General features: G+C 40.2%; 1 protein-coding gene across 1 annotated transcript in view; it reads left to right on the top strand.

The window, feature by feature from the left end:
• The window catches only part of stac (SH3 and cysteine rich domain), a 70,357-nt gene that overhangs the window by 17,137 nt on the left and 29,383 nt on the right, over window positions 1-23,837 (top strand). Inside the window, exon 2 of the mRNA XM_060879593.1 lies at window positions 6,337-6,664. Within this exon, the coding sequence (XP_060735576.1) occupies window positions 6,337-6,664 (328 nt within the window). The remainder of the gene's footprint in view (window positions 1-6,336; window positions 6,665-23,837) is intronic.

Raw genomic sequence — 23,837 nt, 5'->3', positions numbered from 1 at the left:
TATTACAGTGATGTGTGTGAGCTGGTGACAGTACAGTGTATTACAGTGGTGTGTGAGCTGGTGACAGTACAGTGTATTACAGTGATGTGTGAGCTGGTGACAGTACAGTGTATTACAGTGATGTGTGAGCTGGTGACAGTACAGTGTATTACAGTGATGTGTGAGCTGGTGACAGTACAGTGTATTACAGTGATGTGTGTGAGCTGGTGACAGTACAGTGTATTACAGTGATGTGTGTGAGCTGGTGACAGTACAGTGTATTACAGTGATGCGTGAGCTGGTGACAGTACAGTGTATTACAGTGATGTGTGTGTGAGCTGGTGACAGTACAGTGTATTACAGTGATGTGTGAGCTGGTGACAGTACAGTGTATTACAGTGATGTGTGAGCTGGTGACAGTACAGTGGCATATCAGTGATGTGTGTGACCTGGTGACAGTACAGTGTATTACAGTGATGTGTGAGCTGGTGACAGTACAGTGTATTACAGTGATGTGTGTGAGCTGGTGACAGTACAGTGTATTACAGTGATGTGTGAGCTGGTGACAGTACAGTGTATTACAGTGGTGTGTGAGCTGGTGACAGTACAGTGTATTACAGTGGTGTGTGTGAGCTGGTGACAGTACAGTGTATTACAGTGATGTGTGAGCTGGTGACAGTACAGTGTATTACAGTGATGTGTGTGAGCTGGTGACAGTACAGTGTATTACAGTGATGTGTGAGCTGGTGACAGTACAGTGTATTACAGTGATGTGTGTGAGCTGGTGACAGTACAGTGTATTACAGTGGTGTGTGAGCTGGTGACAGTACAGTGTATTACAGTGATGTGTGAGCTGGTGACAGTACAGTGTATTACAGTGATGTGTGAGCTGGTGACAGTACAGTGTATTACAGTGATGTGTGAGCTGGTGACAGTACAGTGTATTACAGTGATGTGTGAGCTGGTGACAGTACAGTGTATTACAGTGATGTGTGAGCTGGTGACAGTACAGTGTATTACAGTGATGTGTGTGAGCTGGTGACAGTACAGTGTATTACAGTGATGTGTGAGCTGGTGACAGTACAGTGGCACATCAGTGATGTGTGAGCTGGTGACAGTACAGTGTATTACAGTGATGTGTGTGAGCTGGTGACAGTACAGTGTATTACAGTGATGTGTGAGCTGGTGACAGTACAGTGTATTACAGTGGTGTGTGAGCTGGTGACAGTACAGTGTATTACAGTGATGTGTGAGCTGGTGACAGTACAGTGTATTACAGTGATGTGTGTGAGCTGGTGACAGTACAGTGTATTACAGTGATGTGTGAGCTGGTGACAGTACAGTGTATTACAGTGATGTGTGTGAGCTGGTGACAGTACAGTGTATTACAGTGATGCGTGAGCTGGTGACAGTACAGTGTATTACAGTGATGTGTGTGACCTGGTGACAGTACAGTGTATTACAGTGATGTGTGAGCTGGTGACAGTACAGTGTATTACAGTGGTGTGTGAGCTGGTGACAGTACAGTGTATTACAGTGGTGTGTGTGAGCTGGTGACAGTACAGTGTATTACAGTGATGTGTGAGCTGGTGACAGTACAGTGTATTACAGTGATGTGTGAGCTGGTGACAGTACAGTGTATTACAGTGATGTGTGTGAGCTGGTGACAGTACAGTGTATTACAGTGGTGTGTGAGCTGGTGACAGTACAGTGGCATATCAGTGATGTGTGAGCTGGTGACAGTACAGTGTATTACAGTGATGTGTGAGCTGGTGACAGTACAGTGTATTACAGTGATGTGTGAGCTGGTGACAGTACAGTGTATTACAGTGATGTGTGAGCTGGTGACAGTACAGTGTATTACAGTGATGTGTGAGCTGGTGACAGTACAGTGTATTACAGTGATGTGTGAGCTGGTGACAGTACAGTGTATTACAGTGATGTGTGAGCTGGTGACAGTACAGTGTATTACAGTGATGTGTGTGAGCTGGTGACAGTACAGTGTATTACAGTGATGTGTGAGCTGGTGACAGTACAGTGTATTACAGTGATGTGTGAGCTGGTGACAGTACAGTGTATTACAGTGATGTGTGTGAGCTGGTGACAGTACAGTGTATTACAGTGAAGTTATTGACTGTTTTTTAGTATTCGCTTTTCGGGTTTTGCACTTTGCAGACGGTCCCTTGGAATCTGTCTCTCAGTCGTCTGCACATAGAGACTTGTGTATTTTGTCCACCAAGGAGAAAAGAGGTGTTATTTGTGTAGTAACAGCGTTTAGCTCAGGAGTTATTGACTCGGGAAACTCCAATCTGTGAATACAGTATGTGACCAACTTTACTTAAGTCCAGTTTAGGCTAGTAACTAATAGGCCAATGCTGTTATATAGTTTATATAGAATTAAGTTAGCATCAGCAGAGTTGTTTGTTTTGCAGCACTGAGCAGTTATTTTACATAACTTTATCATAAAAAACAGTACAAAAGCATTTCCAGATGACAAATATCTGGACATTCCTAGTAGTTAATGTTAATTGTTGTTTTCTAAGAACAGAATGTCAAGTCAACGACATCCCAATCAATGATTAAGGCTAGAGCACATGTTAATCTGTGAACATGTTAATCACATGTTAATCTGTGAACATGTTAATCACATGTTAATCTGTGAACATGTTAATCACATGTTAATCTGTGAACATGTTAATCACATGTTAATCCTATTTCTGTAAAATGTTTGTGAAAATTAAATGTAATGTAAATCTCGCAAGAAATTCTGTACAAATACCAAATACTTTGACAATCAGTATATACTTGATACACTTCTGCTAATGCAAGGATTTTGTGTTTGTATTTTTTCCACACCAAGCCACACCCCTCCATAAGCCCCTCCCCCATAACCAAAGCCCCGCCCCAAAATCTCACTCTAAGCTGAACTCAAAAGTTAGCAGCCATGGATCAGACTAATCCATCTGCCTGTGTCCACGTTCATTTTAATTTTTGCCCCTAATTTTCTGTTTCCTAATCTCTCTTAAATCGTCCAGGGTTAACAACGTAGGGGAGATCTTTTTTAGCCTAACGAGAATCCTGCTGGGCTTTGTCGTCTAATTTAAACGAGAGATTTATGTCCTGGTTAATGTGCAGCTCATAAAGAGGTTATGTATCAGGAGAGACAGATGATAACCTGTCTTCTCTCTCGATCTCTCGCCGTCCTGTTTCCTTCTCTGCGCTACATTAATAACTCCAGAGCAAGTGGGACCCACGTTGGTCCTCCATTATGCTGTGATGAGGAAGTCTGGATACGAACCGGACAGAGCTTCGGTTTCAGCAGGATGAATCCGTTAGCTGGGTGAAGTGGGCCATTCGATAAATTTGTTCTGGGAACAGCAGCAAGTGAGAGTCGTCTTCGGAGATCTGACAGCAAGAATAGAGTTTTATTTTTCAGAAAACGTAAATATAAATGTAATTATCGACCGGCTCGAACATCGACCTTTTCGCTTAGAGAACAGTTTTTTGACCGAAATTTGTGCCCGCTGAACAACCAAATCCCCGCTTATCGACCTCGACCCACATGGCGCGAGGGGAAGGATCTTCCCAGACTCGCCTCAGCCTTCGAGGAGAGAGCATCTATCATAAATTAAACTTCTGTTTGTGAACAATATTAGTGTTATTTAGCGGTCAATATAACAATTTAGTGCGTGTATATTGTATATACAATACTTTGTTTAAAGTGTACAATATTATTTATGTACCTGTATTATTTTATGTATTATTTAGTATTAATACTGCTAAAAACGGGGCAAAAAACGTTAATTATTGGGTATCGGTGGAGGTCGGGAACGGATTAATTGGGTATCCATTATTTCTTATGGGATAATTACATTCGATCTTCGACCCTTTCGCATTTCGACCGGTTTTAAGGAACGGATTAAGGTCGGTAAGTGGGGTACCACTGTACTTTACCTTTCATGTGATTAGGGTTGCAAAATTCCGGGAATTTTCAAGGCTGGAAACTTTCCATGGGAATTAACAGGAATATATGGGAATTAATGGGAATATATGGAAATAAACTGGGAATTTAAAAAAATGCAGAGTTGCCTATAACAAGAAACTTAAATGTAGTTAAAAAAAAATTGCAGCATAATTTTGTTTAAAACGACAAGATTTAATGCAATTTAAGTTGAATTTGTACCCTGCATTCCTCGGTCACTTGCACACAGCACACTGCTTACTGGAGGGCCATTGAGGTCAAACCCCCTGCATGTACTTGCATTCTTCCGTAACATGCACAGTAACACTTTATTTTAGGTTTTCAACTTAACTAATTGCTTATTAGCATGAATATTAATAGAATATTGGCTATTTATTAGTACTTATTACTCACATATTAATGTCTTATTCTGCATTACCTTATTCTACATTCTTAATTGTACCCAATATCTAAACTTAATAACTACATTACTAACTCTTAATAAGCAGTAAATTAGGAGTGTTACCACATGCACAGATAAATTTGATGACCCTCCCTCACACACTCACTCCCCCCCTGAAATAAAAAAAATCTATAAAATAATGTTTATTACAATTATGAAGTTTATTATGTTTATTACAAGAATAATAATGTTTATTATGCTTTTGTGTTACTCAATGAAAGAATCAATTAAAAATCTACTTACAATTAAATCAGTCAAGACGTCATTTTTAAAATGTGTATTACCTTGCATGCACGTCTGCTTATGACCCAACAAAATGTTTATGTTTGTATGTGCTATAGTTTATATAAATTTCCCTATATTTCCAAATAATTCCCATAAATTCTTGTAAATTCCCATAAATTTCCGTAAATTTCCATAAATTCCTGTAAAGTTTCCAATTTGGAATATTTCCAAAATTCCCCAGATTAACTTCCCGTGGAAAGTTTCCGGAAATTTACCGGAAACTTTCCGCCCCGTTGCAACCCTACATGTGATAGTAATAACTGTCTGAAATTCCTGCTGAAACCTGATTGGCTGGAGGCAGCCATTTTTCTGAAGTAATCCTGTACATCATGCAGAACCTCGTACTAAACATGTCTTCCAAGACTTATGAATCCAAACGAAATCAAGAAATTTTTAGTAAATCAGCTTCACTTCGTTTGGATTGATTGACAGGCGGCGGCCATGTTGTTAACAAAATGTGTTTTGCATAAATACTGAGTCTCACGCATTTTTGTAAAAGGAGGACAAAATGAGTTTGCCAGAAGAACATATAGTGAATTATGTGATCTAGCTTGAAATAGAGGTGGGAACCAAATGATTTTTAAGGGGATTTTTGAGGACATTCCATAGAATAGGAATTCTATTTGTAGGACTGGTCGAATTTTATTTGTAGGACTGGTGGCTCATGAGATACAGTATGCTATAGCGCCACCTTTGGGTTGATCTGGTTCATTTTACTCACATGTGTAGCAGGATAGTAAGAGTTGTGACTCCTGGTTGCTTGCATGTTCTGGATTACATACAGCTAATGTTTACTGTGTAAAACAAATGGTGGTAATTCAGCAACTGGACCAATACGGCTTGTGTAGCAGGTTCCCTGATGTTTTTTATCCAGGCTCATAAGTTTATGTAAATAATTTTGATAATCCAAACACATGCGCATTATACTATGTACTAGCTCATTATACTACATGCAGCTCATTATACTATGTGCTAGCTGATCAAACACGTTAGCTCATCAAACTACATACTAGCTTGTTATACTACGCACTAGCTCATCAAACTATGTGCTAGCTTGTAATACTATGTACTAGCTCATCAAATGACGTACTAGCTGATCAAACCACATATTAACGGTACAAGCTACATGTTAGCTCATCAGACTACACACTAGCTGATCAAACCACATATTAGCTGATCAAAACCACATGCTAGCTCATCAAGCTACATTCTAACTGATTAATTCACATGCTAGCTTAGCTAAAAACATGATAGTTCATCTAACTACATGCCAGCTGATCAAACCACATGCTAGCTCATCAAACTACATGCTAGCTGACCAAACCACATGTTCGCTCATCAAACCCCATGCTAGCTGATCAAACCACATGCTAGCTGATCAAACTACATGCTACCTGATTAAACCACATGTTAGCTGATCAATCCACATGTTAGCTCATCAAACTACATGCTAGCTGATTAAACCACATGCTAGCTGATCAATCCATATGTAAGCTCATCAAACTACATGCTAACTGAACAAACTACATGCTAGCAGATCAAACCACATGATAGCTACCGATCTGAAGACATTAGCTCAGGAAGTGGAACTTTTTCACATAATACTCCAAAAACGTATCACGTATTTTCCCCCTTGTTTCTCTTTTAGCTACAGAAGCTGAAGCGCTCACTTTCCTTCAGGACCAAAAGCCTCCGCAGCAAAAGTGCCGACAACTTCTTCCATCATCCGTGTCCTGAGGTTAGCAACAGCAGCAGCACGGGGCAGCTAAGTACCATCGGCGTGTCTGTGTCGGCTCCGCTCGAGTCCTGTTACCTCCCACCCCTGACTCCACCTCCCATAACGCCATCTGGACTTCCCCTGACCATCTGCTCGCCGTCACGTGCACCACGTCCACCTGACCCCACGGCTCACACCTTCCTGGAGCACACCTTCAAGAAACCGCACTTCTGCGATGTCTGCAACCATATGATTGTAGGTAAGACCGTGTGGTTTGTATGCTAACATAATTTATAATATTGTTTTTAAAAAAATACCTTTTTAATGCTAAGCTTCGGGGAATTGGATGTACTAATCAAAGCTAAGTGATGTTTACCTAATTAGAACAATGACACAAGCGTTAGAACAATGACACAAGTGTATCAAAAATGCTAGCAACCATTTCACCACCATTCTTCACAAAATATTAGCTAGCTAGTTTGCTACAAAAGTCGTCCACTAGCTTAAATTATGCAATATTAAAGTTTTCTAGTTGGTATCTCTTCTAATAGCTCTCTTTCCTTAGCTAGCCAGCTAAATAGAAATAAATACAGATAATGTTGTGTGTATTAATGTAAATGTTACTACAGAATCATTTTATGGACTGATTTTGATTTAGCATGCACACACACACACTCACACAGTAGCACAGCATGTGTTTGTTGTCTGTGTCGAACCTTAGGTGATCTGTGTGCTTTGGTTCTGTCTCGATAACATAGTACTTTCTGGAAACTTCTATAAAGAGGGTCAGTGGGGCTCAGTCGCGCTGCCTGTCCGACATAGCAGGCGGTCGTCTGCAGTCGCTGTGCAAACGTTCTACATTTACACCCAGTTTGTTTGGAATCTGTCCAGTTAGACCACAGGGGACGTTACATAAAAGCGCCGCCCTACTGACAGAAAAAAACAAGGTTGTATAGAGCTCCAGACGAACGAATGTTATGAGGTTTCGAGATCACAAAGTAACAACCCGAGTCCTAGTACACAACAAGCATACAAAACCAGAACAGGAATAAACCAGTTTACACTGGTTCACAAAAGAGCACAAACACTTTTCTAGTTCAAAACAATTTCAGTGCCAAAATATAGAAATATAAAGGTGTGGGCGGAGCCTGAGGGAGGTGTTTGATTGTACTGTATAGCAGGTCATGGTGAAGTTGTGTGAGAACATTTGAAGCCTGAATGTCAGGGATTTATTAGCATGAATTCCTAAACACTATGCAGGTGATCAGTTCTGGTGCTCTTTGGCTAGATGTCATTAACTGCTAGCTATCTATTACAGCCTTGTTATCTGACTAGCATTAACCGCTAGTTACGTTATCTATTGCCTATTGGGAAGCTAACAGGCATTAACTGCTAGCTAAATTACCTCCTGCTAGCTAAGTTATCTACTTTCAGCTAGCTAACTACATTAACTGCTATCTAAACAATTTAGCACTAGCTACTATTAAAAGCTAGCTATATAATATATTTCTAGCTAGCTAGCTAACAATTTTAACTACTAGCTAAATTATCTAATTCTAGCTATGACTGTCCTCCCCTGTTTCCTCATTTTAGTGAAATATTTCATAATTATAGTCACTTGAAAACAAATCTCATAGCTTTATCTACATAGAAAGGAAACATCAAAAGTAATGGCACCCACTTCACCATGCGCATTCTATCAATTATAAATAAAAACTAAGACACTTCATCGCTCTCCTAGGGATCTACAGTCCACCTCAATTTTGGGAAAATTTTGGGTTCTGTTGGCAAAATAGAGAACCCCAGGGTTCTATACAGAACCCTAAGTAACCAAGTGTTGCGTCTTTTGTAGTTTGTAGTCAGATGGCCAGCGATGTCTCTGTATTAAATTCCCTCTCTCTCTCTCTCTCTCTCTCTCTCTCTCTCTGTCTCCCCTATTACACAATGAAAATCCTCAGTCTGTGTGTTTCTTCCGTAATGTCCAAAATGTTTTTTTTACTCACAGCACTCTCAATATTCCTTGAGGTTCACCTGCAAAGATGTGTTCCTGTGTGTGCGTGTGTGTGTGTGTGTGTGTAGGGTAATGAATGGGTGAAAGAGATCCCTTATTTATGAGCTCAGGATATTAATATGGATAGATAAAAGCTCAGAGCAGATGTCCACCTGTAAGTAAAAAAGAGAGAGAATGAGAGATAGAGGAAGAGAGAAAAACAGGGAGGGAGAGAGCCAGACAGAGAGAGTGAGGGAGAGAGATAAAGAGTGATAGAGAGAGAGGGAGCGAGTTAGAGAGAGAAAGGAGGAGAAAAAGAGATTTGTTCTGAAACAGTAGACTTCACAACGTGGCTCAGTTTCCTTTCAAAACTTCAAAGAGTATCAAAACATGTTAATGAAAGTCACGTGTCAGTAAACTGTCCTCTGATTGGTCAGAGAGTGTCTGATTATGCTCCAGTGTTCTGCTCCTTGCACTCATTACAGCTTTCTTTTTAGCTGTAGTCATCATGATTTATTAGCATGAGCAGAAACCTGTTCTCCTGTTCGGTCAGTTCAGATCACTTCCTCAACCAATGTGAAGGGCTTGAGAGTTTGTTTGCGTTCAGATTCTGGTGCAGGTTCGAGCGTGACTGTCGGGTTCATACATGTGTAGATGAACTGAATCAAGGGAGAAAAAACAGCAATAAAATATAGATGACGTACCAGAGAAGCAATGTATTCAATGTAGAGTGTGTGTGTGTGTGTGTGGGTGTATAAGCAGGGTAATATTTGACAGATGGGTAAATGAGCTCAGGCTGTTAAAAGGGTCGGATGCAGAGCCATTGCAAATGCAGTGAATCGAAATGGAGCGTGAGAGGAAGAGGGCACGCAGATGTGACGAAAGCCAATTCATAAATAAACCACAGAGATAATAAACAGCAAGCAAACAAATCAAGTCTGATTTGTGCTTAAACTGTGCTATGCTAATAAGATTTGTAACAACAATACTGCATAAACATATAAGGGCTTTTACCCCCGGGGTAGAGGAAGGGTTCAGAAGTGTAATGTAGTAGTGAGGTCATGAAGCAGGTCTTTACCCTTGGGGTTATTAATCAGAGTCAGTTTACAGTGTTAACTCCACACGGCGGTGTTGAACGTGTACAGTGTGAAACCACACTCTGTTAGAATGTTAGGGCTGGTCGCTTAGCAACAGAAACCCTATCAGAACCTGAACGGCGCCTCTGTGCCTCGTATCAGGTGAAAACCAGGACGTAGAGACACTTAACACAAAACGACTCTGTAGATAGAGTCAGGAGACAAAACGCTGAACATCACAGAAGTGCGCGGTGTAGAGAGGGGGAAATACGTCACGCTGAAACATTAGAGGAAGTCGGATACGGACGAAGGAACGTCTGGTGGACTACAGGACAAAGTTAAACAGAGCAAAAAAGATGAGAAAGCTGTGAAAGATAACAGAAGCTGCTCGGGTGCAGAAGCACAGAGACAAACTTTTTTCCTCACTGACGTGAAAGCGTGAGACGAGACGTTATTTAAAGCGGTCGCACGCCGGATTTATCCAATCAGGGTTGTTGATGCGTGAATATGCAAATGAGAAGAAGGTTACAGCAGGGTTTAGGAATGTACAGTGTGACACAAGGGCAGATTCTGAAGAGCCAGGATTCAGTGTTAACCCCGGGGGCAGTAGTAGTAGGAGCGGTGTGAAATCTCTGACCACACAAACACAGGATTCTGTTCAGTTTATAATCACACAGGGAAATATCCTTCTAGAATTGTTGTAAAAATCTTACTAAAAGTTTAGTCCTGATTTTTAAAAAAAATCCTGAATAAAGCTCTTTAATTAGTCTGTTCAATCAGAGGAGTTCATGTCATGTGCGAAGCACGAGGAGGAAACAAATGGAAATAGGTTTTTGTGAGTGCGGATTGTTCTCAAATTCGTGTCAAGCTCGGATCACAAAAACAGTCTCGGAAAAGTAAAACGCAGTGACTTCAGACAGCGTGTGTAATTACTCCAGTTATATAATTATATAACACAGAGTAGAAAAGAAACTGAAAAAAAAATAACGTGTCGAGATGAGAGTGTGTTGTAAAGGTGATACGAGGCAAACCTTTTTCGTTGTCGGTGTCAGGTATGTGGGGGAAAACGTTACCATGGTAACAGGTAAATATTTTTTAGGCTTTTTTTAGATGTTCTGGTTGTTGTGATATGCAAAGACGTGCTTAGGAAATTCTCTCTTATTAAAATGTAGCAAGAATAAATTAAAACCCGTCAATTTTGTCGAAACGAATATAGAGTGTGTGTCTGGGGTTTAGAATACGGATGATTTTTTATTAAACTGTGCTATGCTATGCTAACTATTAAGACATGCTCACCAAGTGAACGGCTGTGTCTCAATCAGCTCTGTAGGTAGTGAATCAGTACATTCTGTACACATGGAGCGCTGCTACGGACACTCGACACCGTTGTCCTCTTTTACAGTCTCCTAAAGTGCTTAAATTGTTTATTTTTTTTTTATTACATGGTTACACTTTATGGTTATTAAATTTATGACCGTCATTAATCGAAGCCAAACAATTTGTTTGTTTCCCCGGCGATTGTCTGTGTGGGCGTCGCCATTTGGTCTCGGCTGACAAGGGACCGTGAAGGAAGACATCCTGAAGACTTGTGGCTTGTGTTTCATTCTGTAACGAGAACTTTATGTCCTGTAGGTACAGAACTGAAATATTTCTATATGGTATACAGTATCTATAGAAGAAAACATCACTTTTAATAAATGAACATGGCTCAGGCTTATTGAAGTGTGTTTTTTTTTAAACAGCTGCAATTTAGAGATAATTAAAGTGAGGTGATGAGTCACACCAATGTAGCTCCAGATGCCCTTACAGCAGCCCGGTGCACAGAAGTGGGTTAGACAGTGGTGGCTCAAGCAGTCAAGGCTCTGGGTTGTTGATCAGAGGATCGGTGTTCAAGCAGCAGCACTGCCACTGTTGGGCCCCAAAGCAAGGCCCTTAACCCTGTCTGCTCCATTCGTGCTGTATCATGTCTGAACCTGAGCTCTGACCCCAACCTTTAAAAGTGGGATATGTGAAGAAAGAATTTCACTGTGCTATAACTAGGGATGCACTGATCCGATATTTTGGATCGGTATCGACGCCGATCGAAGCATTTTGAGTGGATCGGGTTTCGGTGGTGCGTGACCGATCCAAACGGATACCCGTGGTCATGGACGTCGGAACCGTTATATGCGGGTGGGACAGGACCCACCCACTTTTTAAGACCAATAAAATTGGACCCACCCACTTTTACCGTCTCTATTCAGCGCATATGTCTTTTTTTATTACTTTTCAGAGCGCCGACATTCAAATCCATTCTGCTTGAGGAATTCCCTAATAAATTAAACTCCATTCCGTGTTTTACCTACAGCATTGACCACGCTCCTGCTTCCTGAAATCCATGGACGTCGGAACCATTATATGTGTGTGGGACAGGACACGCCCACTTTTTATTTACTTCCGACGCCCATGCACGTGGTGGTTTATTAATGAACAGCAAACATCATAGACTCTTGCTTAAACTTATAAGAAAAATACATTTATATATTAAATTACATTAATGAAAATAAATATAATACATTTTATAGGAAATATGTTGCACAACCGCCTGCGACAGACAGACAAGTTTAGCAGGAACCCTTTCCATTTACCTCAGCGCGTTAAACATGTCGCTCATTTGGGTGTAAGGTTTACTGTTTAATACAGTTTGTGTTGTGTTTCAAGAGCTCTAATTTAAGCTTCACTTTAAAATATTGCCTTTTCTTTAGAAAATAATTAAATGTACTTTACACAGTACTGTTTGTTACTGCATTAATACTTTTTTAAGGTTTCTTGTGTTTTCATTTATCATTTGTAGATAATATTTGTAGATATATCTTTGCCAGAAACAAATAAATCTTAATAACTAAGCGAGTTGTTTTTTAGTTCTTTTTAGTTTTAAAGGTAGAAAAGAACACAGGTATCGGATCGGTATCGGCCGATACTGGCAAACTCTGGTATCGGAATCGGTATCGGAAGAGAAAAAGTGGTATCGGTGCATCCCTAACTGTAATGTAGATGTGACAAAACAAATTCTTCTATCTTCTATTAAGATCAGACATCAGGGCCTAAGTGTTTTTAGATGAAATTGTCACATTCTAAACGTATTGACATTTTTTTCATTAATTTGTCTTTTTTTTACTCTACGGTTGAAAAAAAAAAACGATTTAAAACATGTTTTATGATGTATTATATTGTTATGTCCTGTTTAATCTGTTTCGTTAGTGCTGTTAAATTCTGACAAAAAACAGCGAAGACGCATCAAACTCATCATCATCATCATCACTTTAAAACAGCCACAGGACTGACCAAAGTGCTGTACAATAAAAAAGTGTTAATAAAAAATACACAGAAAAATAAAAAATGATATTAAGACAGGAGATAATAATAAAAAGCAAAATAGAATTAAAAAATACAATAATACACACTAAAACACTAAAACAAGCAATAATAGAACAATTAGAAACAATAAGAAGAAAATGAAAAGGAAAACTATAGAAATGCAGAGGAAAAGAGATACGCATCAAACTGCCCTTATTTAACACTGACACATCTAATAATAAATCTTCCAGCTTCCTGGGCTTTTTATAGTAGATGTTTCACACGTGAAAACACATCAGTACACGTGTATGATTGTACACTGCTTAAGGATGTGATGTAACACAAACACATTTATCTATGAAATATTCCTCTTTATTTGATACATATCTAAGATTATGAAGTCTGTTTGTAGATATTTGTGCTTATTTTAAGCTTTATTCTGTAGGCAGATAATCTAAAAATGATCACATGGAGATTATCTTTCACACGGTTTAACAGAGCTGCGTTCGCGGGAAAAGTCCTTAATGTGAAAGCGGTCACGTGGACCAGGAAGCACACGGCGGTGCTGTGCCCTGATTCCTGTGAACGTGAAAGCGACTCGTACTTGGGTCCTAAGTAAAGTGACCTGCACGTGTGTTTAAGCTGATGATGAAGACATTATCGGTTTACACATGTACAACACACACATGTACAACGAGTGGGATGACGTGTGACACAGAAGAGGGACGTAGAAAGGAGAAAGACTAATCACAAAAAGGATCATAAAGTCAACATAAAAATCATAATATGGCACATACAGTAAGTCAAAATGTTGAAATTCCCGTCATGTAAATGCTGGAGGAACGGAGTCCAGACTGGACATTTTTTAAGAGCCTTTGCTTCGATAAACCATATTTTCTCAAGATGTAAGACAGACACCGTCTCCTCAAGCCATCTCTGAAAACATGGGGAAGAAGCAGGCTTCCACATCCTCAGTATAATTCCCTTGGACACCACCATGCACAGCATTTACACCAACTGCAAGTGATAAGGCAACGATGAACCTGAATCAGAGCAGCCAAAGATGGACAATTCAGTTTCATGTAGGAATACAGTACATGATCGCATGCTGCAGAATACCAAGCAAATATATCTCGCCAAAACCTGTGCAGCTTCAGGCAGAACCAAAACGAATGAGATGAAGCGGAGATGAATCGTATGAATCGTATCTATTTTATCTAATACGACTTTTAAACTGGGGGCACGGTGGCTTAGTGGTTAGCACGTTCACCTCACACCTCCAGGGTTGGGGGTTCGATTCCCGCCTCCGCCTTGTGTGTGTGGAGTTTGCATGTTCTCCCCGTGCCTCGGGGGTTTCCTCCGGGTACTCCGGTTTCCTCCCCCGGTCCAAAGACATGCATGGTAGGTTGATTGGCATCTCTGGAAAATTGTCTGTAGTGTGTGATTGTGTGAGTGAATGAGAGTGTGTGTGTGTGCCCTGTGATGGGTTGGCACTCCGTCCAGGGTGTATCCTGCCTTGATGCCCGATGACGCCTGAGATAGGCACAGGCTCCCCGTGACCCGAGGTAGTTCGGATAAGCGGTAGAAAATGAATGAATGACTTTTACACTGAAATAATTGCAGTCTAGCGTTGGTGGAACAGCTGTGTATTCTCTGCAGAATCGTAGAGCAAAGATTGACAGATAGATTGACACCAGCCTCCTTTTCCCAAGCTACATTAAAATGGTAGAATCAGAAGAAAAATGAACTGTGAAGCCATATGCCTAGAATCTGGTGCTGGATTTTTCCAGACTAGCTGACATACCCCCAACAGAGGCAGCTAGTCGTTGTGTTAGTCAGTTAGTCTGTGCAATTTTGCCTTCACTTCCTCTTAGTCAACGATCTGTATCTAGGTCCTGCGTCCTTTCGAGATGTTCACACGATGCTAATCAGATTAATCAGGTTCTAAAGCTAGGCTAGAAACAAAGGCAGTGGGTGTCGTTATTGATCTGCTGTGAGTCTGAACAGACCTCCAGACCAGACAGGAAGTGATGAAGGAAGGAAGAAAGAGGAGTATTTATGGCTTGGCACAATAACCATCAATCCTCCTCCTCGTACTCCTCCTCCTCAGAGAGAGAGAGAGTGACAGAGCAGGAAGGATGGAAGAAAAGATGATTAATAAATGTAAAGTAAAAGCATGAAAGCCCAAATAACTGAAGAGATGGATCGAACTGAATAAAGGTTTACGTTTTATTTATAATCCTGAGCGTGAAGATTAATGGCTTATTGGTGCTGAAGGTTTTCTCTTCTTTAAGAGGAAATTCAAACTGGCCTAGATAGATTTGACGAGCCATCGTCTAGTTTTCCATGCATGTGAGGGGAAGAGCAATCTTACTAAAGAAAGCATGGCTGCTGTTACGTTTTGTGGGCCGAATCCAAAGTCGAAGAAACAAACGTGGGCGTGGCCAGAAATCTGTAACATGCCATTGTCTAGAAACACGGAAACTGGTCTCCAGTCAGCTGTAGATGCTAGTCACTGGTTCAGCACTGTTAATAATGCAACCGAGAAATAAATGAGCTAAAGACTGAGCAAAGAATCTCAGACCAACTCTTTTTCCCAGACACTAGTTTTGTTGTGTTCATATTGACGATTGAACGTCTTCCTCATGTCTCACTCCACAGCAGAGGTGGGAGTAAGTCATACATGTGCAAGTCACAAGTAAGTCTCAAGTCAAAGTCAAGTCGAGTCTTTTTTTAATATTTGTCAAGCAAGTCTCAGATTTGCGACTTAAGTCTGACTCGAGTCAAGTCATATGACTCGAGTCCCCCATCTCTGCTCCACAGTGATGTTAATATGAAGCTCATATGAAAGTAGACACTCAGGAATTTGTAGTTTCATCACTATTTCTGTTTTTCTCTACAATACTAGAGGTGATAGATTCATAGAAAAGATCCAGAAAAACAAAAACGGTTCTTTTATTTCCCACACAGATGTTTGTATCTTCAGAGTAAATGTTGATATCAAACCCATTTCTGCTCTCTGAGACGGTCTGAGTGTTTGTTCATCTAAAAAGCAGCTCAGATTTATCCTCAGCACTAAAATTTAGTGTAAGATTATCAACAGAAGGAAAAACACATGTTTAAAAGACACTGAAAGAACAACAGAATCCTGACTCAGTTAAAGACCATTTAATGTTTTACAAACGAAGACATTTCCTTCATTGAGACAGGATTAAATGGTCACAGGGTTAGCTCCTCCTTTGGATCGGTCCCCGTGCTGTTCTTCGTCCTTCTCTGAGGACGTTACAGACCTGATTACAGACCTGATTACAGGTCTGATCTTTCTCTGATGACTTTCTATACAGATGTTGCTTCACATTGAAAAATAAATACTTTCACAAGTATACATTGTGATTGTTCATTCATTCATTCATTCATTCATTCATCTTCTACGCTTATCCGAACTACCTCGGGTCACGGGGAACCTGTGCCTATCTCAGGCGTCATCGGGCATCAAGGCAGGATACACCCTGGACGGAGTGCCAACCCATCTCAGGGCACACACACACACTCTCATTCACTCACGCAATCACACACTATGGACAATTTTCCAGAGATGCCAATCAACCTACCATGTATGTCTTTGGACCGGGGGAGGAAACCGGAGTACCCGGAGGAAACCCCCGAGGCACAGGGAGAACATGCAAACCCCACACACACAAGGCGGAGGCGGGATTCGAACCCCCAACCCTGGAGGTGTGAGGCGAACGTGCTAACCACTATGCCACTATGCCCCCCATTATGATTGTTGTTTTATTGTATTTTCAAATTGTTGCTGGAAATTTGGTTCTCACCAAACTGAGCTAGGTTCCAGCTGTATCACGTGATCATGTGACACAAACATTTAAGCTAGCAAATAAAACAACCTGCAAGAAACTAAGTGAAACTATTTTTTCACCCGATTCTGCTGATAAACTAATCCCAGACAATTTTTTTTTCCTGTGTACTCAGTCCACCAGGCTTTAACTGCAGGAAATTACTCCGTGTCTGGTATCTCCTGTGTGACGTGTGTAATCCTAAGAATTTATAGCAAGCTCTCATCACACATGCTCACAAAAGCATCCTATAATAGAAAAGATCAATCAGACGCATCAGATCCGAGGATCTTTTGAAGCGGAGGCGATGCGTAGAGCTTAAAATGGTGGAAACGTTCCACAAGACTTCAAAGAGGCGGACGATTTACAATCAATGAATCCTGAACGTGTGTGCGTGTGTGTGTGTGTGTGTGTGTGGGTGTGTGTGTGTGTGTGTTAAAAGAGATAACAGACCAGCAGGACAAATGAAGACGATATGTTTGTTTTAATAATGTTAGTTTCGTTTCTATAGTAACAACTTACACTAGTGTGGTGAATATTTTCATCGTCTACAATAATGAACAGATTTTTATTTATTTATTTTTTTTTTTACAAAACTGCAAAAAATGACATCTTAGTCAATTTCATACCTCAAATATAACTAAATATAACTATTTCTAACTATTTCATAAGATTACAATTAAACCAAATCTATGATTATTAAATGACCTAGAAACAGACACCCAATTGTGTGCAGCGTAGCGACGGGGAAATACGTCATGCTGAAACATTAGCAGGAGTCGAATATGGACGAAGGAACAGCTGGTGGACTACAGGACAAACTTAAAAGCAAAAAAGATGAGAAAGCTGTGAAAGATAAAACACTCAAAACAATTTTCTTCTTCTTTTTGATTATTCGTAATTATTATTTCTAGTTTTGTTTTTGTTGCTGTTTGTTTTGTAGATTATGTTTCTATATAGAGATCAGAGTCAAGCTATAAGGATCCACCATCAGCGGTTGAGGGTTACCGGTTATGGTTAGGGTCTAAATTAGGGGTTGAGTTTAGGGCCTGGGATGGGGGGATGGGGTTAGTGGCTAGATTGGGTGGGTGGAGTTTGGGGATAGAGGTCAACAGTTAGGAATTTGGGTAAGGTTATGGGGTTGGGTTTAGCATTTAGGGTTAGGATTAGCGTTTGAGTAGGGGTTAGGATTAGGGCTAGGGTTAGGATTAGCGTTTGAGTAGGGGTTAGGATTAGGGCTAGGTTTAGGATTAGGGTTAGGATTAGAGTCTGAGTAGGGGTTAGGATTAGGGCTAGGCTTAGGATTAGGGTTAGGATTAGAGTCTGAGTAGAGGTTAGGATTAGGGCTAGGCTTAGGGTTAGGGTTTGAGTAGGGGTTAGGATTAGGGTTAGAGTAAAGATTAGAGTTAGGGATAACCCTCGGGTTAGTGTTAACAATATTTTGTGTGTGAAATGCCTTAAACATGGTTAACAATTTTATATTTGTTTTATTGTAATCTTATAAAAAGAAATGGTAGATGAATTTGACTATTCTCAGGATATTATCACTTACTAATATATAAAAGAAAAGATGCAGCATTGCTGCCATGGTGAATCTTTTTTATTTCGAACAGCCAGGAAGTTTTCTTACACTTTTATTGTTTTAAAGTTTCTCATTATCATGAAAGTCTATGTGTTCTTTTATACATAAACACTTCAAGAGAGAATACAGTGATGGAGTGACTGTTTATATCTGCTGTAACGTAAGTGAGAACAGGAACTCATTCTGCAGACGATCCAGAAACGATGGTAAAGTGCTGACACTGCAGACTCCTTCCATGAATAATAATAATGATAAAAATAATAATAATCATCATCATACTTTCCATCTTCTCACAGATATCTTCAAAATGTCAACAATTAGACATTGTCAATGTACGATGGGGGAAAAACTGTACAGCGTAGAACACAACACTCTGAAAACACTCGGCACTCCTCAGGGAGCAGAGATATTAAATATGCATGTGATTGAACTGAAGTCAGATTGTCTTCTGCATCTGTGTGTGTGTGTGTGTGTGTATTCAGTGTCAGTTCTGTCAGTGGAGGCAACCCAGAGCGTTAACTCGAATCTGTTGCGCAGATCAGGTAGCACTTGTGTTTGTCACTGTGTTCTGTGGTGTGTAATTAAAGCCCACAGGACTGTGTGGAGTTTGCGTGAGTGTGTGACAGAAAGACAAGTGATTTCATTTCCTGTTCAGAGGTTAAGGATTTCTTATGTCACCTGAGATTTGCTCAACTACTGAATATTTTACGGTGGGGTGAAGAAACGCACAGACTAAGGATTGTTGTCACATAATAGGAGACAGAGAGAGAGAAAGAGTGAGTGAGAGAACAAGAGTGAAAGAGTGAGAGAGAGTGAAAGAGTGAGTGAGAGCGAGAGAGTGAGAGACAGTGAGAGAGAACGAGAGTGAAAGAGTGTGCGAGAGTGAGAGAGTGAAAGACTGTGTGAGGGAGAGAGTGTGAGAGAGAGTGAGAGTGAGAGAGAGAGAGAGAGAGAGTGAAAGAGTGAGGGAGAGAGAGAGTAAAAGAGTGTGTGAGAGAGAGAGTGAAAGAGTGTGTGTGAGAGAGAGAGAGAGGGAGCGAGAGAGAGAGTGAAAGAGAGAGTGAGAGAGCACAACGGACAGACTAATGCGTGTTATTTACAGGGTTACACATCTGTTTGGTTTTTCAGATCACAAAGCACAAACCTTATTTTGTAACTTGCACTAAGCTTTTTAATTACACAACTTAGTGTTTTCCTTTCAGAAAGAACCCTTTTCAGAAAGGTACAAACCCTTAAGGTACAAACCCTTAAGGTACAAACCCTTAAGTTAACTAATAAGCCTCAAAGGTAACATGTAGAACATAGCAGGAGAGTTAAATCCCTTGTTTTGGGATGAGTTAGAGTTTAGAGTTTATTTTTGCTTAACAGTTCTTCTCATGTCAGTCTGGCGGGATAAGGATGAGCATGAGGTTCCCTTTCAGAAAAGTTGCCTATTAGAACCTTATTTCTAAAGCTGAAAAAAAATAAACATCAAAAGAACCTTTTTATCCCCAAAAGTTAGGATCTCAAAAGTTCAATGATCAGAAACATTCCAAGTGTGTACTCAGGATACCATTACAGTACGTTAGAACGTTTAGAATGCCTAAGCCATGTGTTCTTCTCTTATTTATCCAACCACCACACTGCTTCTTGACTTGTTCCTTAAAGGGTAGATGAAGAACCCTTTTTTTGGAAGCTAAAAATATATTATGTATGCAAAAAACCTTTAAAACCCTCAGGGAACCCTTTTTTCTTTTCCAGTTATCCTTAAACAGGACCATTGAGGGTTCTTTAGTTGTCCATCTGACAGAATCCTTAAAGGTTCTGTTTACAAGTCCTTGCTGTTGTTTTCTACAGCAAGAACAAATAATTATTGAAGGAACACACACGAAAAAGCCTTTTTATTAAGAGTATACTTTTATCCAGGCAGGGTCAAGTGGGCTGTCCTTAGAACATTTTACCATGTTTCCTTCTTAGAAAGCGTTCCAAATAACCAGCAGGAGAACCCTTGAGAAAGCCTTTTTTTGAAGAGTGTACTGATATCCTGTTACGAGATCTCTGTTTTTCTCACAGAACCATTAGAACTCTATAACAGTTTATCCTTCTCAAACGTTCCAAGTGGAACACTTGTAAGAAGAGTTCTTTATCCCTCTGAGACTCTGTAAAATTCTATTTAGAAACCTTTATTTCATTGGTTCTTCAGATGTCCCTTACAGGTTATATACCTCAAACCCTGGTACTGTGATGAGCTGTGCAAAAAGAATCCAGTGGAAGAATTTTTCTGAAGCTAAGAACTCACTCACTCACTCACTCATTTTCTACCGCTTATCCGAACTACCTCGGGTCACGGGGAGCCTGTGCCTATCTCAGGCGTCATCGGGCATCAAGGCAGGATACACCCTGGACGGAGTGCCAACCCATCGCAGGGCACACACACACACTCTCATTCACTCACGCAATCACACACTACGGACAATTTTCCAGAGATGCCAATCAACCTACCATGCATGTCTTTGGACCGGGGGAGGAAACCGGAGTACCCTGAGGAAACCCCCGAGGCACGGGGAGAACATGCAAACTCCACACACACAAGGCGGAGGCAGGAAGCGAACCCCCAACCCTGGAGGTGTGAGGCGAACGTGCTAACCGCTAAGCCACCGTGCCCCCAAGCTAAGAACTCATAATTATTAAATAAATCTTTGAAGAACTATTTCTGGAAGTTATATTTTTAAAACCCTGAAACAAGTGTTTTTTCCAGTCCAAAATGTTCAATGTAAAGGTAAAGCTAGAACTTATATAATAATTTAAAGAACACTAAAGAAACCCCTTTAACTAAAGATTCAATGTTATCCCAAATACAATCTTGGAACCCAATATGAAGAACTCTATTTAGCAAGAGTTCCAGGTAGAACCCTTTTTAGAGGATTACTCAATGAGCTCTTAAAGAACCTTTAACGAATCTTCGAGGTTCATTTTAAACCTTTTATGGGTACTTTTGACTGTGGCGAACTGATTTCAATGAACTAGAACCGATAACTACACAAGAACTCTCGAGAAAATACAACGACGTGATGTGAATGATGTGAATCGTTTAGTGATGCTCGGTTAGCGTGACTGCTGAATAAGCACTGAACTGAAGCTGAGAAAAGCTGTCGTGTTTGAGAATTACTTCAGTGTGACCTAAAGCAGAGCTCTGACAGAACGTCACAGGGATGCATTGCCTTTTATGGCTACGCTTGGCTGGCTGTAGTTTCCGCTAGCACCTATCAACCACACAAACATGTAAGCAGGAAGGTGATAAAGAAAATGTCAAGATATTTTGGTGTGGACCTTCTAGTTGTGGGAGAAACAACAAACTCAGCGGTCGCACAAATGATCAGCGGCTAATCAATAAAACACTTTGTCAGGAGCCAAGTGACTGGAAGCGAACGAATGGATGTTAGTTATTGATGATAAAAATGTCAATACGCATTTTATTTTGAGCAAATAACTTGTGTACCTGCTTTGCTTTAAATAGTTAACAGATTTACACACAAATTAGCCTGTGTTCATTAACGTGTGGTTATTTCAATACCGATTTTAATGCCATTTCCGATTGTATTGGTTACTTTAAGTGCTGTACCATGGTAAATTTGTGAAATCTCTACGTTGGTCTTCATAAACATAATAAATATTTTTGGACTCACTCTAACATCTCAGGAACTTTTGTCTTTAGCTTGCCAAGGTGGAGCAGGCAAAGTTTTCGGTAAGTTTGTGTTTTGTTTCCCACACTCATGATATCAAATCTAGAGCTAATAAGATTTCACTTCCTGATTTTGCTAAGTGACAGCAAATCACAGACTTCATCCAGTGACATCACCACATTCTGTTTATTTCCCTTTTTTTGGCTTGATGTACTGATTAGCCTAGCTAGTTTGATTGCATGATATAATAGTTTTACAGCTTTAACAGGGCTTTTGAGGTTTGGATATGCAATACTAAGCAAAGTTAGATTGCCAACTAGTTAGCTAATGTTAAATTGGTTGGATAAAGAAAATCTTTGGTTAGTTAAGCTACTACAAAGTTAGCTTTACTTTTCCCTAAGGGCCTAGCTCAATATATTAGAAGGTTAGATGCCTAAAGCCCTATTTGGACGGGATTAGTTTTACATGGGGACGTGGAGTAATGCAATTTTACCTCAGGACGTCTGTAATATAAATTGGCCAATTCGCACGGGACAAGACATCTCAGTAAAACTAGCAGAAGTGGGAGGGGTAACTCGCTTTACGCACCACAGTAACCTCCTTGTCGTCATGTGCGTATGACGTTGCTTCCTGTTATCACGTGCGCAAACAGACAACATGGCGCCTCCATGCTTGCAAAACGCGCCAAAAACTGCGGGTCTATTCGGACGGGATTAGTATTACCTGAGGTCATTTTTCCGGACCTTTTTACAGAAGGTAAAAGTCGCCATAATCTTTACTGACATTGTCCGTAATGATTACCGAGATGGCACATTCGGACGGGACTAAAATCACAGAGAAGTTCTGGTAATAATTACTTTACCCCCACGTCCCCACGTAAAACTAATCCCGTCCGAATAGGGCTTAAGGTACATAAGTTAAACTACTTTATCTTACCTATTTTGTAGGTAAAACAAATTCAGGTTCACTGTCATGTTAGCTAATGTTTAGTAAATATTGTGGTGATGTCAAATGATTTTGTTGTATGATTCAGCCATCAGTACAGACTTCTGTAACTCAGTAAAATCAGGAATTGCAAAAAAAATCATAATAATCAGTAGTCATAAGGTCATTACACTGATATGAGGCTCTTTGTTGCTTCTTTGCCACATGTTGCTTTTTATACCTCACGTTCAGGATGTTAAAATGCTCTGAGGCAGAACTGTTCTTCTGACAGTCATTTGGAAGAACATGCCCTCAAGCATTTTGAAGTATGGGCCCTGTTTCATTACTGCCACACGCTCTAATTTACTTTCCTTTCTGACTCAGAAATGCCCATTGCTTATGAGCAGGAGACTGTAGTAGATATAAAACAGTTATGTACAGAGGTTCATTGGCTTGCTAACTAAGTAGCTTGCTATGTATAGTAAAGATACATGCAGATGGAAGGCAGTGGTTTGTCTACACATATATACTTCTTATTGGCTATATTTTTACATCTGAATAAAAATTATTTCTGCAGTGGCTTTCCAGTTACTACAAACCCAGCACCAACCCAAACTCAGCCATTTAGAACAAATTTATATCAAGTCCAATGGCCTCTCAGAATAAACCCAAAACTAATCCAAATATCATTCAGAACAAACCTCAATCCAGTCCGACTGCCATTCAGAACAAACACAAAATCAGTATAATCACCATTCAGAACAAACCCAAAACCAGTCCAACTGCCATTTAGAACAAACCCAAAACCAGTCCAACTGCCATTCAGAACAAACCCAAAACCAGTCCAACTGCCATTCAGAACAAACCCAAAACCAGTCCAACTGCCATTCAGAACAAACCCAAAACCAGTCCAATAGCCATTCAGAACAAACCCAAAACCAGTCCAACTGCCATTCAGAACAAACCCAAAACCAGTTCAACTGCCATTCAGAACAAACCCAAAACCAG

Source organism: Tachysurus vachellii, chromosome 10 (genome assembly GCF_030014155.1).
Source record: "Tachysurus vachellii isolate PV-2020 chromosome 10, HZAU_Pvac_v1, whole genome shotgun sequence".
Classification (NCBI taxonomy): domain Eukaryota; kingdom Metazoa; phylum Chordata; class Actinopteri; order Siluriformes; family Bagridae; genus Tachysurus; species Tachysurus vachellii.
Note: the sequence above shows the minus strand (reverse complement) of the source record. Positions and strands in the feature narration are given on the sequence as shown.